Source organism: Danaus plexippus, assembly GCF_018135715.1.
Source record: "Danaus plexippus chromosome 29 unlocalized genomic scaffold, MEX_DaPlex mxdp_36, whole genome shotgun sequence".
NCBI lineage: Eukaryota > Metazoa > Arthropoda > Insecta > Lepidoptera > Nymphalidae > Danaus > Danaus plexippus.
In genome coordinates, this window is record NW_026869857.1 from 1300576 (window position 1) to 1316507 (window position 15932).

At 36.3% G+C, this 15932-nt stretch overlaps 1 protein-coding gene across 1 annotated transcript; it reads right to left on the reverse strand.

The window, feature by feature from the left end:
- Positions 1-9695: 9695 nt before the first annotated feature.
- On the reverse strand, positions 9696-15869 carry LOC116776982 (non-structural maintenance of chromosomes element 4 homolog A-like). The gene is made up of 7 exons (XM_061529077.1): positions 15401-15869; positions 14823-14924; positions 12007-12125; positions 11366-11535; positions 10731-10918; positions 10022-10128; positions 9696-9905 (listed from the first exon to the last, which is right to left on the reverse strand). Exons 1-7 carry the CDS (start codon positions 15498-15500, stop codon positions 9849-9851), a joined length of 843 nt encoding a protein of 280 aa, XP_061385061.1. The 5' UTR covers positions 15501-15869; the 3' UTR covers positions 9696-9848.
- Positions 15870-15932: the final 63 nt, after the last annotated feature.

Here is a 15932-nt window from a genome sequence, read left to right on the forward strand (position 1 = left end):
GCGACCGTAATAATGGATACGAGTGATGAGTTTATGATAATAAAATAATCGAAATTCTTTCGGATAATTCTATTTATAAAAAAAAAATGTCCATCGGTTCGTAAACATCTCACATATATATACGATAAAATCTGGTCAAGGAAGCAAATCCCGGAGTGCTTCGGGAAAGCAATTTTTGTCCTCATTCCCAAAAAAGATCGAGTCACAGATCCGAAAGATACTAGACCGATAGCCTTAACAAATACTATTTCCAAAATCTTTTTCTCAGTTCTACAAACGAGAATGACGCGATTCATGCTCAGCAACAGGTATTTTAGGCCAAATCACCAGAAAGGGTTTTTACCTGGAATTTCTGGATGCCTAGAACACAACACTTTGCTGTCGGAGAGTTTAAAAGATGCTAGGAAAAGCGAGAGGCAAATTACAGTGTGTTGGATAGACTTAGAGAACGCGTTCGGGTCGATACAACACGAATTGATGGTATTCGCGCTGAGATGGTACAACTTTCCGCCCCTAGTTACTGATATGATCGCGTCGTATTACTCAAAATTAAAGTTTTCTATAACAACTAAAAAAGGCCATTCAAAAACTTTTAGTTACAATGTAGGACTATTTTAAGGTTGCTGTTTGTCTCCAATTGTATTTAACCCATATTATCCCAGCGCTCCACTTAAGGTGCACTTGTTTTTTGTTTCAGATTAGAGGTTATTTAATTAATGCGGGTAGAGGTTATAATTTATTTGTATTGTTGACATATATAATTATAACCTAATACTTATTGAAAGTGATTATTGTTTTTGGTTATCTCTCAATAATTCGTTAAAATCTGTGAATTTTAGCTATCATGAGCTCCAGAAAAGGGTGAGTAATATTGTTTTAGTACTTATGATTATTTTTAGCGTTATTACTTTTTTTTAGACAGTATTAGCTTATATATTAGTCAACATCATAAATTTGCCAATAATTTGTTTTCATAGGTACTTTTTACTCAGTTTTGTGCAGCGCCCCAATTGAGGTGCGCTGGGAATAAGAGGCACCGTTGTTTTTGTTACGGAACCTTGTATTCCCAGCGCTAGCAAATTATAGTTAGGACTGTTTTATCGTATTTTTATATGTTTTTTTGTTTACAGGTTGAACGTTCACGAAATTATATCGGCATTAGAGGATGATCTCAATATAATTTCTGCAGATATATTTATTACACCACCTGATAACGATGACTTGAGTGACGAAGACAGCGGAAGCGAAGAAATGGGAGAAATTAGTAATCTTACACGTCGACAACTACTAGCTGAAGCTGAGGTGCGATGCCAACTACCATCAGCAGATGGAATCCTGGAAACCGTTGATGGAATTCCATGTATGCATCAGGAAGAACAGCCGTCCACATCTCAGTCAATTGAACCACCAGTAAAAAAATCTAAAACTATTGTCAAGAGGAAGTGGAGACAAAAAGATATAACTGCTAAACCTGAAAAAGAGTCGATGCAACCTGATTTTATTTTAGATAAAGATAACCCATTAGATTTTTTCGAAATGTTTTTTGACGAAGAAGTTTACGAGCTTCTCCGGTCTAGCACTGAACAAAATGCAATTGCAAAAGGTCAAGTCAATTTTCGACTAACTATTGAAGAAGTAAAAAACTTTATAGGTATTCTACTCTTGTCAGGCTACAATAGTGCTTCACGCTATAGACTATACTGGGATCAGAGCATCGATACTCATCATCCAGGAGTTGCATCATGCATGACTCGTAATCGTTTTGAAGAGCTTTTACTTTTTTTTCATGCATGCGATAACAATCGCCTTCCCACTGATGATAAATTTGCAAAAGTGAGACCACTTTGGAATATGATGAATGAGAGATGGCTAAAGTTTTATCCCGGAGACAAACACTTATCTATTGACGAGTCTATGGTACCTTACTTTGGGAAACATGGCGCAAAGCAACACATTCACGGGAAGCCCATACGTTTTGGATACAAGATTTGGTCATTATGTACTCGATTGGGGTATCTAATTTATGGAGAACCCTACCAAGGAGCAAAAACTGGAAATACTAATCCAAATCTAGGCGTTGGAGGTTCTGTGGTAACGAATTTGATTGCAAAACTACCAAGTGATAATCACTACAGTTTCTATGTTGATAATTTTTTCACTTCCTTACGTTTATTAGACGAGGTAAGCCAGATGGGTCACGATATCACTGGAACATTGCGGGCTAATAGAACGGAAGGCGCCCCACTAAAAGACATAAAGGAGATGAAAAAGACAACAAGGGGATACCACCACCAAATTACTGATTTATCGTCCAACACGACATTAGTCCGCTACAACGATAACAACATCGTAACTATTGCCTCAACGGAAAGCGGTGTTCATCCTGTTGGTAAGGTAAAGAGGTGGTGCGGCAATAAAAGAGTAGACGTAGATCAACCGCATTGTTATCTATTATATAATAAATATATGGGCGGGGTCGACCGACTCGACCAAAATGTTGGAAAATATAGAATTGCAATAAGACTGAAGGGATGGTACTGGCAAATGATGATGTTCCCTATAAATGTATGTGCTAATAATGCCTTCCAGTTATACCGACTTTCACCTGCAGGCCAAGCTAAAGATGCTCATGATTTCTTGTCATTTACAAGATACATAGTTCAGACTTATTTGATACTTGGCAAATCTTCTACATCCATACCAAAACGAATTGGAGGCAAGACACCGGCAACTACTAAAAGTAAACTGCCGGATTCAGTAAGACTCGATGGGAAGGACCATTATATTATTAGAAATGAAACTCAAATTCGATGCCGCGAATGTCACAAGAATACAAAATTCAAATGCAGTAAATGTGGAGTTGGGGTCCATCAACATTGCTCTCAAGCTTTTCATACCATAAAATAATATTGTTTTTTCTCTATTTCAACCAAGATTTTTAGCTGACGTCCATAATTGATCTCATATTTTGTAATGTTTAATAATTTTTGTGTACTTATTCTTATTTTTCTATTAAAAACGAATTTAAAAAAGCAGCTGACTTTATGATGTTCGCATATAAAACCCATGGGCATATTTACCCAGCGCCCCATTTAAGGTGCGGTCCTGAATTTCAGCAAGTATAACAATTACTTTTGAAAAATGGTTATTTTCCTGTTATTTAGGTGCTATTAAATAACTACACATAGATAAAACACATTTACTAAAAAAAAATCACACCTTGGGATAATATGGGTTAAAGCCACAAAACAAAAAGAAGAGAATGCAGTGGGCCCTTACCCATCGAAACTGGAGTGAAGAAGACTTCAAAAGAGTTCTATGGACAGATGAGTCCAAATTTGAAGTGCTTGTGAGCAAAAGACGTGTTTTTGTTCGGCGGAGTGTCAAGGAAAAGATGATGCCAGACTGTATCCTCCCCACAGTGAAGCATGGCGGTGGTTCCATTATGGTTTGGGGTTGTTTCTCGAGCCGTGGAACTGGAGATTTGGTACGAGTCGAAGGAATTATGAAAAAAGAGCAGTACAAACAAATATTGGAGTGTAATGCTGTACCATCGGGACTTCGGCTAGTTGGAGATGGCTTTATTTTCCAACAAGACAACGACCCTAAACACAGCTCCAAACTGTGCCGGGGTTATTTAGATAAAAAAGAAGCAGAAGGAGTGTTAAAAAACATGGTGTGGCCCCCTCAGAGCCCCGACCTTAACCCTATAGAACTTTTGTGGGAAGAGCTGGAAAGAAACGTGCGCAGTTGTTGTCCCAGCTCACAAGAGGATTTGTGGAGAGTTTTGCAAGAAAGCTGGAACAATATTTCACAAGAAACAATCGACAAATTGATTGCCCGCATGCCAAGACTTGTCAACAAAGTGATTCAATGCAAGGGAGGGTTTTTTGATGAAGAATCTGTTTAGCTTGTCAACATATATTTTAAGTTAAATTGTCGAAGTGTTTAATATTTTTTGTTTATATTTCATCGCATTTGCCATACCTAATAAATATTTCAACAAATCCTTTCATGTTCAGCTTTTTATTTTGGGTTTTACATCAATTTCCAACTTTTATGTAGGTGGTCTCAAACTTTTGGCCGGCAGTGTAGTCCAAAATGCTTTACAGTTTGCTGGAAACACTGAGTATTTACAAGAAATTATGAACTTAGACACTCCTTCTCAGTTTTTTTTCTTATTTTTTCGGTGAAGAAATTTTGAGATTTCTAGTGGACGAGTCAAATAAATATGTCTTCCAAAAGAATCCCAACTTTACAGAACCTGTAACTGTCCTAGAATTACGTAAATTTATTGGGATTCTTATTTTTTACTAGTGTATATCATTATCCTAGTGTCAGGTCATACTGGTCAAACATTACAAAGTTTGAACCCATAGCACAAACAATGACTCGCAACAGATTTGATAAAATTCGACAAATTTTTCACATGAATGACGACTCTAAACATTTGCCCATTGATCATCCCCAACACGACCGACTGCATAAAGTAAGACCAGTGATAGACTATTTGAACAAGAAATTTATTACTGTACCATTTGAGCATCGTCTATCACTAGACGAGCAATGCGTTCCACTAAAATTAAACATTTTATGAAACAGTACTTACCCAACAAGCCCCAGAAGTGGGGATTCAAATTATACGTTTTATGCTGTCTGTCTGGGTATGCCTACAGTTTTGAGATTTACTCAGGAGCTAAGGACATTGATCGTTTACCTGGCGAACCAGACCTCGGAGCTGTATCGAATACAGTTAATTGATTGTTACGACCAGTACTAAAGCACGGGAATCATATAACTTATTTTGACAATTTTTATACAAATATTCCTCTGCTACATTATTTGGCCAACGAAGGTATTTATTGTCTTGGGACGGTACAAAGACACAGGCTTGGAAAGTCGTGCAAGTTGCCGTTGAAACGGGAAATTATGAGGTCTAACGTACCCAGAGGAACATATCACGAAAATGTGGCCTCTCTCGAAGGCCAAGAATTTTTGGGCACAAGTTGGAAAGACAACAAACAAGTACTATTACTTTCCACGTATGTTAGCGCTGAACCAGCGGATACTATAACCCGCTACGAAATAAAATAAAGGCCAATGTTCAAGTATCATGTCCTCGTGTCATAAAATAATATAATGCACACATGGGCGGCGTTGATTTGATGGATAGCTTCATTGGTCGATATCGCATCCGTATAAAGTCGAGAAAGTGGACGAGGCTCTTCTATCACTTATTAGACATGACTGTCATCAACGCATGGGCACTATACAAAAAAGTAAACACAATGAAAGGAAAACTTCAAAAGAATATTATGAAGTTAGCAGATTTTAGAACTGAGCTTTCCGATACTTTATGTAGATATTAAAGTCACTCGAAAAATAAAAGGGGAAGACCCAGTACCAACAGTCGACAAGATACTACAGTACCTTCTAAAAGACCCCGGACAGGTGTACAAGTACTACCCTCTACTGATGTGCGTTGCGATTATATTGGTCCCGAAAAAATATTTATGGATTCTAGAAATAAGTGTAAATTTAATAATTGTAGGAAACTTACCTCCTGGTTCTGTAAAAAGTGTAAAGTGTCGTTATGCGATAATAAAAACAATCAATGTTTCGCATTATTTCATGCATAGGTATACCTGATTTCTTTATGGCGTTAATGCCTGAAGTATCAAAATTGATACTTAGTTTTTTTCTTAATAAATATGTAAAATAAATATTTTGATTTTTTTAGCTATTTTCCCCTTCATCTAGACCCTCAAGCAAACACAGTAATATTAAAAGAAAACACTTTCGTTAATCAGGCTATTAAGGGTTAAAAGATTTCGGAAAAGCAAACTATTGTCTAGCATTACAAATTGCAAAATGTGATGATGGTGTAAAGCTTTCTCAGAGAAAATATATAAAAGAAGTTTAGCAGAAATTTTACATGGAATATTGCAATATTATATGGACGCTACTTGAAATGGACATGAGTTTTGCAAAAAGTGTTGTGATAACGTAACAGACATGGCCTTACAGATAGGCTTCCCATACGTCCGGGTTTGACCGGGATAGTCCCGGTTTGAGATCCCTGTCCCGGCGTCCCGGTCAAACTTGAACAGCACCGACACCCCAACCAAACGTTCCCCCGCGCCCCGCGGTGCCACCCGCGCCAAAGACGAAACAAAAGCGAGCGAGAACCAGTGATACAAACTGCGTGCGTGAGCGTGCAAGTCTATTACCTCAGTCAGTTGTGCACATGAAGGCGTGTCTACTGCACGTGTCCACTATTAAAGTATGGACTTTTTTTCATCGAAACAGATATTTATCGTACGATTTTTCCTGGCCCAGCATGCCAAAACGAAATTGTACATTTACAAAAGAACTTGAAAATGACTATCCGTTTCCTAAAAAGCTCTGCGGTCATAACGACAGAGTGAAATGTCAACAGTGTTTATCAGAGATTTCAATAGCACACGGTGGAAAAGTGGACATCAAGGATCATCTAAAGTGCTCGAAACAAAAGGCCAGCGTAAGTGCCATTGCAAGCTCATCGTTTTTCAAAAATGTCGAACCCGCAGAAAATGAACTTTCCATTGCTGCTAAAGAAGCTACTTTTGCATTCCATACAGCAATGCACGATATAAGTTTTAAAACATCTGATTGCTTCTCAAAATTAATATCGAATTATTGGACCCCAAATTCGGGTCTGCGCGTACCAAGTGCGAAGCGATCATTACGGGAGTAATCGCACCGATGGCAAGAGATGAACTACACGATGAGCTAAAAGAATGCAATTTTTTGAGCATTTCAACAGATACCTCAAACAGACATGATGTTAAATTGGCACCGATACTTGTGAGGTACTTACTTTGTAGCTGTGAGAGGTATATCTATAAAGTTACTCGATTTCCGATCTGTCGTCGGAGAAACGTCTAAAATCTTGGCCAATCACATAACGTCGATAATCGAAAGACACGAAATAGAAAACAAGGTGGCTGCTTTCTGTGGTGATAACTGTAATACGAATTTCAGAGGGGTAAACAGGCAACCAACAACGTCTTTTCCAGGCTCAAGGAGGGTCTCGACGTTAACAAAAAAGGCATTGTTTGCAGCGCACACGTCATTCACAATACAATTCAACATGCAGTTGATGATCTGCCTGTCGAAATAGAGGCTATCGTTGTTAAAATATACAAATATTTTTGTATATATACTGTACGCGTCACAAACTTTAGAGTTTAGTGAGACAGCTGACATCGAGTACAAAAAATTTGTGAAACATGGAAATACAAGATTTCTGTCTTTATTACTGCTGTGCAAAGGATCCTGCAGCTATACGAAGGCTTGAAATCTTATTTTCTTGCTCAAGTAAACTGCCCGCTCGCATTGCGACAGTTCTTCACAACAAAAATTGGAGCAGTTTATTTTTGGTTTGTGCTTGGACAGTTAAATGTATTCAACAAGACCATTTAGTCTATAGAGAAGACTAACTCAACGGCGACAGATGTAGGTATGGAGTTGGCAAAGTTAAAAACCAACCTTCAAAACAGGGTGGAAAACAAATTTCTTCCACAAGCAGCTTAACTTTTAAATAAATTGAAAGAGTCCATAAATTTCGAAAACTTCATGAGTGACGTTCACGCTTTTTATGAGCGCTGCATATCGTATTTAACATTCTGGGAAAAGAGCTTCGACGGAGCTGAAGATTTTGAGTGGATCTGCTTGAAAAACGAGCTCAACTGGAGTGAAATCGAAAAAGCAGCAGAACATATAAATAAAATGCAAAAACCTCAAACGAAAACCCGAATCATGATTGACGAGCTGTTTAATGAGGTGTTATTGGCAAAAAGATTCTTCCAAAATTCTAATGAAGCTAATTACTCCGAGCAAGTCCAGCTTTTCTCCCATTTTCACAAGCAGCATATTGAGGTGCCAAATTAAAAAAAAAAATTGTGGAGTTTGCTATGTGTCTACCCGGTACTTCAGCGCCAATGGAAAGAATTTTTTCACAGATAAAAAAATGTGGTCTGACGATACATGCTACGATACTGGCACAACAACTTCATCTCAAATATAGACCACCTTGACAACAACTACAGTTTTGTCATTTAATTCTGACATTGTTACCAACAAGATCAAAATGTCACAACAATTTCATCTCAAATATAGACCACCTTGACAACACCAACAGTTTTGTCATTTAATTCTGACATTGTTACCAACAAGATCAAAATGTCACAACAATTTCATCTCAAATATAGACCAGCTTGACAACAAGAATAGTTTTGTCATTTAATTCTGACATTGTTACCCACAAAATCAAAATGTCACAACAATTTCATCTCAAATATAGACCAGCTTAACAACAACAACAGTTTTGTCATTTAATTCTGACATTGTTACCCACAAAATCAAAATGTCACAACAATTTCATCTCAAATATAGACCACCTTGACAACAACTACAGTTTTGTCATTTAATTCTGACATTGTTACCCACAAAATCAAAATGTCACAACAATTTCATCTCAAATATAGACCAGCTTAACAACAACAACAGTTTTGTCATTTAATTCTGACATTGTTACCCACAAAATCAAAATGTCACAACAATTTCATCTCAAATATAGACCAGCTTGACAACAAGAATAGTTTTGTCATTTAATTCTGACATTGTTACCCACAAAATCAAAATGTCACAACAATTTCATCTCAAATATAGACCAGCTTAACAACAACAACAGTTTTGTCATTTAATTCTGACATTGTTACCCACAAAATCAAAATGTCACAACAATTTTATCTCACATATAGACCACCTTGACAACAACTACAGTTTTGTCATTTAATTCTGACATTGTTACCCACAAAATCAAAATGTCACAACAATTTCATCTCAAATATAGACCAGCTTGACAACAACAACAGTTTTGTCATTTAATTCTGACATTGTTACCCACAAAATCAAAATGTCACAACAATTTCATCTCAAATATAGACCAGCTTGACAACAAGAATAGTTTTGTCATTTAATTCTGACATTGTTACCCACAAAATCAAAATGTCACAACAATTTCATCTCAAATATAGACCATCTTGACAACAACAACAGTTTTGTCATTTAATTCTGACATTGTTACCCACAAAATCAAAATGTCACAACAATTTTATTTCACATATTGAGCACCTTGACAACAACTACAGTTTTGTCATTTAATTCTGACATTGTTACCCACAAAATCAAAATGTCACAACAATTTCATCTCAAATATAGACCATCTTGACAACAACAACAGTTTTGTCATTTAATTCCGACATTGTTACCCACAAAATCAAAATGTCACAACAATTTCATCTCAAATATAGACCATCTTGACAACAACAACAATTTTGTCATTTAATTCCGACATTATTACCCACAAAATCAAAATGTCACAACAATTTCATCTCAAATATAGACCAGCTTGACAACAACTACAGGTTTGTCATTTAGTTCTGATATTTTAACCAACAAGATCAAAATGTCATCAATTTCATATCAAATATCGGCCACTTCGGGCACATCCGCCATTAAACCTTCGTACGCAACCACGGCAACCCAAACCAAATCGATTATTGTTAAATCAATTTACAAAATCCTGACCACACCTTCACATAACTTCTTCAGGGTATTATCAACCAGCCGCATAAACATTAATGAGACAATTTCGTATAAAAATATATTGAAACTAACAATTTACAAAAAAATAACATACATACTTATATAATATTTGTACATACAATTTCACTGTGTTATATTTACTTATACAATACGTATCTAAGATGTATTGCAATCTTCATAGTTACCAGCGCATTTTCTCAATCCTTGTTTATCACCATCATCGGTTCTCTTATTTGGAAAACTTTTATTAAATTCTGAAAATTAATAATATTTTATGATGAAGAATTTTAAACATCCGTGTATATAATATGAATATTTGAAACTCATATTCGAAATTTAAACATTCTGTATATTATAGGATACAGCTCACCCTGTATAACTTCATATTCATGGACAATATAAACTGGTTCTTGTTATTGGCGTCCTGCCTCTCGTTGCTGGATCTTGTTTTTACGAATGGAAGGCCAGTGCCTTCGTCTGTCCAACGAGAAAAGATAAATAAAATAAACATCCAACGATCAATCTATTTTATAGGTGGTAGAGCCTAGCTGTGGTCAAATAACTACAGCTCAAACATGGACTGGCTTAACCGGCTAGTACCAACCTCTCACAGAAGATGGGCGTGAAGGAGTCATTAATGACTGCTTTCGTCCGATAAGAGAGAGAGCTGGTTGCCCTTTCCCTGTTCCCACCTTTTCCTGTCATTTCCTTATGGCCCCCTTTCCCTCTTTCTCAACCATGGACATAAAAATAATTAAGTACATTTTTTTTACATATGCGTTGTATATGTTTATATTTATTTTTATCAAAAGGTGGCCAACGACCAGACGGACTACATAAGGGAAGTTGCGGTTGCTTGCCGACCTTAATTGTGGGAGAGGGAGAAGAGAGGATAGGAAAAGAAAAAAGGCAACCGTCTCTCTCACTCATCGGACAAAACGCAGCCATTAAAGACTACTTCACTCGGATCTGTGACAGGGTGATACAAACCAGGTCGTGCCAGCCCATATTCGAGCTGTAATAACTTGACCACAACCAGGCTCCACCACCTATACATGTCCCTTAAATTATAGACCTACCAATAAAGACTTCTAAGACGCCGTCCGCTACAAGGAACGACAGATAATAGATATTCTCGACGGTCTTCGTGAAGCTCGTCGGGTCCAACGCTAACTTGAAATAGCACAGTGGTCCGTCGCGACAGGCCTGCTTCACTATTTTGTTTACCCTCTTGAAGATCTCAAGTTCTTTGTCCTTTTCCTCGACGCTGATGGATAACAGAGTAAATCGTATTTACTCAGCAATGATTTAGTATTGAAACTATGCAGAGATAGTTCCTTTTTTTATTATAATCATAAGACTGTCGAACCCGAGTATTCTGGGACAGTGTTTCAGTCACTTATCCAATAGAGATGTCGTGTCGTAACTTGAATCAACGTCATATTAAAAGATCTTATCTGTGCATTTCTTTGTGTACGTTAATTTTCCATTTAATAAAAGTAAGTATTCGGATACACTATAATTTTTTTTATATTTGTGATCACAAATCACCCATGATCACAACCGTGATCACGGGCAGACGAGATGACAATGTCTTAGATATAATCATAACTTCCCACTTATTATATATATACGTGTGTGCGTGTGCGCGTGTGAGTGTGAGTGTGCTTGTGAGTGTGCGGGCGTGTGTGTGTTTGTGTAAAACCAATCTTACTTGTCTTTAGTCTTTGGCACTTTAAGGGCGGCTGCCTTTTGTTTCACAACCTTCCTCCTTGGGACTCGCGGTCTTTCTTCGGGCGGAGTCGGCGCGAAGGTCCCGTGGAGGTACAACACCGGTTGGGCTTCTAGCGGAAACGGGAACTCCCAGAAGTCCGGGTTCGAACCCTGGGTTACACAATGGACGAAACGATATGAGCTTTTTGTATATAATTTTTGTATGACAGAAAGTATACAAGTAGTATATAAAAGGGAGGGCAATGAGGATAAATAAAGATGAATATTTATTAATACTAACTAATTATTTATTTTTGATAAAACCTACAGCAATGAGAGCTTGTATGTCTCGTATGGAACAGAAAAACATGTCCAAAACAAAAGACTTTGCTACACCATTTACACCAAATAGCTGTGGCGTAAAATCAATATATCATTGATATTCTATAGATTTTCATCAATTTTGAATATTTTTTCCAAGACATGAGTAATTTTGAGTATTTTTTTGCTTTTGAGATGATCTTAAAATTGAGAATTGAGAAATTTCTTAAAACTGAGAATAATCTCGAGTAGTACTTCCAAGAAATTTAGACAAGACATAAGATGGACAAAAAAATACATCCAAACAAACACGCCACTTACGATGTGTTTCGCGAGTTCGCTTTTATCGTATTTGTTAAGATTGCCGCTGACCGACTCCGAACATCGCACAGCGAGTAGGCTGGTCGCGCACAGCACCTTAGAATCCAAGTAACTCTCACCTGCAATTAGATTAATCATCATCATCATCATCATCATCATCATCAGCCTATCGGAAGCCCACTGCTGAGCATAAGCTTCTTCTCGCATGGAGAAGGTTAGAGCATTAATCGCCACGCTCGCTCAAGACGGGTTGGCGATTTCAATCTTATAATTTGAAATTATAAATCCAGGTTTCCTCACGATGTTTTCCTTCACCGTCCGTCAGCGGCGTCTAAATACTATTAGAAAGTACATATGACTATGAAAAATCACATTGGTACTTGCCAGGTTTCGAACCCGTGCCCTCACGCATGAGAGGCGGTCCTTTAACCTCCAGGCCACCACGACTTAATTAGATAAAATTAGATTAATATACGTATCTAAAAAGATTTGCTTAAATGGCAGTTATAAAACATAATACTGGGACATAATTTTTACGTTCTGGAAATCACTGTGAACCCTTTAGGCTTCTTTATTGAGATTTTTTGTAATTATTGGGATCCAATAACGTGCCTAATGATAATCATGGATCCCGTCTTCATCGAATTCCTACTCATCCGAGTTGGAGATTCGTCACGTTTTCTCCGAAGTCCTAACAATACCTCAGCTATACCTTATTGGAAAGCTGAGGAGCAGTAGATATATTTACTCCATCTGACATACAGTGTCAGACGTGCACAGAGATGTGGGGTAGGGTAAGCAGAATATGAAAAAAAAAAACAATTTTCATCATTTCCTCTTCTAAAACATTGATAGTAATGAGGTCTTTCGCAAGTATTCATTTGTATTAAACTAATATTTTCGTATTACTACACGTAATTTGTAATTATTTTGCAGACGAGATGTCCGCAGTGATCACGGTCGCTGCTGAGTAATCGGAACGTCGGGAGCATGTAATCCGGAAATATTAGTTTCATTTAAACATTGATAATATTCGCGCGTAATGTATAAATGAATGTAATGTGTCTCTCAACTACCTCTGAGCCACGAGAGTATCTTAAAACGATTACGATCTGTTCATCACCGCTTTATAAAAGTTATTTAAATCGGAATATCCAGTGGAGATCCAAACATTCTTATTATTATTATTTGAAAACAACAAACAAGGAAAACAATATAACTTATTTGTGTATACAACCTGCTAGCTGATTAAAACTATCATAATACTTTTTATTAAAACGAATGACATTACCTTCCTTTTAGTTCACCCTCAACTGGTCACACACCGTCCCTTTGCAATTATCTTAATTTTATTATCAAACGACAATATTGAAAATGTACTCGTAATTAATTTCGTTAAACACACATCACCAGCACGGAGATCACAGCTACAATTTTCCATAATTCGTTAATAAGTTAATTCTCTATTTACTAATGAGCTACTTAAAACTTATTCACTTGCTCTTAGAGAGACAAATGACAATGTTCAATAACAACAAAATGGCGAAAAAAACACATGAACAGTTCACCGACCAATCAGAGAGCTCCGTTTCATTTGACAATTAACGGACTTTCCACGACATTTTAAACGATAAAACTATGCAGTGCTTCTAGAATACACTCACACATAGACTTTAGCACACACACATGCAAACATTTTCTCATACGACACGAGATTTGTAGATCGTCCTTGAGAACTTTTGTATGGAAAATAAGCACCGAGTGGTTGTGCCCAGCGCCGCTCTGGCTGCATAGCGGCGCTAGCAGAAAGCAGTTTCGTTTTTACATTACTAGATGGCACTTTTAACAAGTCGTGAATAAATGTCATTATAAATGTCTGTAAACATTCGTATTGCGTAATGTATGACTAAAAGTATGCAAGTAAGAATTAAACAATATAGGTTTAGTTGTTATATGGGTAGGGTATGCAGTGCTTAGTAGCATCTATGGTGTGCACGCCACTGCTGTCATAGACATTTTTTTTTATTAATTCTTTTATAGCAATTGACTGTCTACTACAAAACAATTGGTATAGTTTAAAATGATAACACAAAAATAGCAAAATAAATGAAAATAGCAAAATAAATGAAAATTGTGACCCTAAAAAGAGGGGGTATAGACAAAAATATATGTAATTTTTATAAAAGAAATACAAATACCGATAACTTGAGAACCATTAGGTTTAAGATATGGAGTACTTTCGTCAAATTGATCAGGAATGATGGAGAGTAACATCTCAAAGGGTTTAGGTTGACCTCACCAGCAACCCTATACATATATATATGTATATATATATAATGTAATATTATCATTAGAGACCATATGCAAGATTATTCTGTCACATTCCATACTCATTCAATCAAAACATTTAAGCACAACATCAAAGATATTACAATATTTTGCTGGTTGTGATAGAACTATATTATATGTGTCACATATGTACTGTTATCAGTAGTGATACTATGACAGGAACTAATGATATCTAAAAATCTTGCCAGCTATCATGTAAATGATAATAATATTATTCGGATTACGACGGGTTAATTTTGTTATATTTTAAAGACGAGAGACATCTACGTCTGGCAGCGATCGCGGCCGCTGGACAGTAACCGAAACTTTTGTGGTATGTAGTTTAGAAAAAATATATATATATGTATAGTAATCGAAACAATATTAGTTTCATTAAGGCATAAACTAATATTATAAATTAATTTCCCAGCTTTACACTTAGCAACACCAAGCGAGTATGACTTTTACGATTATGTATAATAACTCACCTGGATGTTTCAACTCGTCTCTGCCGTACAGATCATCAACTTCTCTCAATATCTTTGATGTCTTCTCGATTGTTTGTAAATTATCGCTGATATTCTGTTCTTCTGTAATAAGATATATATATTATTAATTATTATTCTAAGTGAACAGCATCTTATCACTTAGTCACAAAATATCAATCGTTTATTAGATTTTATAAATCCGAACGCATATAGTCATTTAATGCATATACTGATGCTTGTGACTGACTACCTTATCAGGTAAACATAGTCCAAAAATGCAGTACATCACTATGGAAAAGCTAATAGCCCTTATAATGCTGGACCAATATTAACCATACACAGAACCACCACAAGGAATACAGCTTTTAAATGAGGAAAACATATCAAAATTGATTTACACCTTACAGTGCCACAGACACACACACACAGACACATACACAGACGCTGAACTTATAACGATCCTTCTTTATGTCGGTGGCCAAAAATAAATACGATCTGGAATAAATTGAGAAGCAAACTTATACTTATATATGTTAATTAATAATATTTGAAGGTCAAATAGTAATGAAGAAACTCACCTAAGTTTATAACATCCTCTAAAATAGTCCGGAACGCTGTTTTTCTGTCGTTACTGAAAGAGCTATTTCGAGAATTTGAAAAGCTCAAACTGTTTTCCATTGCGAATCAATATTAAAATGTCTCAAATCTGGGCTAAATTAAGGACACCACTGCTAAATTAAGGACACCAATAGAGTAACCGATATCGGGTTTAAAATAGACATTTTAAACACTTATAGATAGTGAATAAGATGTGCGTCGAACTCTTTGTTGCTGTTATGTATACGACAAATAGAACTGCGGAAATAAGTATGTAACCACTAAACAATCAGTAACTCAGATAATCAAACATCAAAACATTGGAATAATAAATATAGTTGCACAATGTTTTAATTTTTTATATATGTTGTATAAACATCAAAATTCAAATCATTTCAAGATAACAGGCGGGAAATCACCTACAAGGAGCAACTAGTATCTAACATGAAGTATATTTCAGTTATGACATTTATATTTTTCATTGCCATATCTAAATAAAATTATTGTATTTAT

Excerpts from the sequence above, each read along its gene's own strand:
- LOC116776982 (XM_061529077.1), bottom strand. The coding sequence starts at position 15,500 with ATGGAAAACAGTTTGAGCTTTTCAAATTCTCGAAATAGCTCTTTCAGT. Across the intron at positions 12,126-14,822 it reads AGACGAGTTGAAACATCCAG|GTGAGAGTTACTTGGATTCT; the intron begins GTGAGTTATTAT and ends ATCTAATTGCAG. Across the intron at positions 10,919-11,365 it reads GTGCCAAAGACTAAAGACAA|CGTCGAGGAAAAGGACAAAG; the intron begins GTAAGATTGGTT and ends GTTATCCATCAG.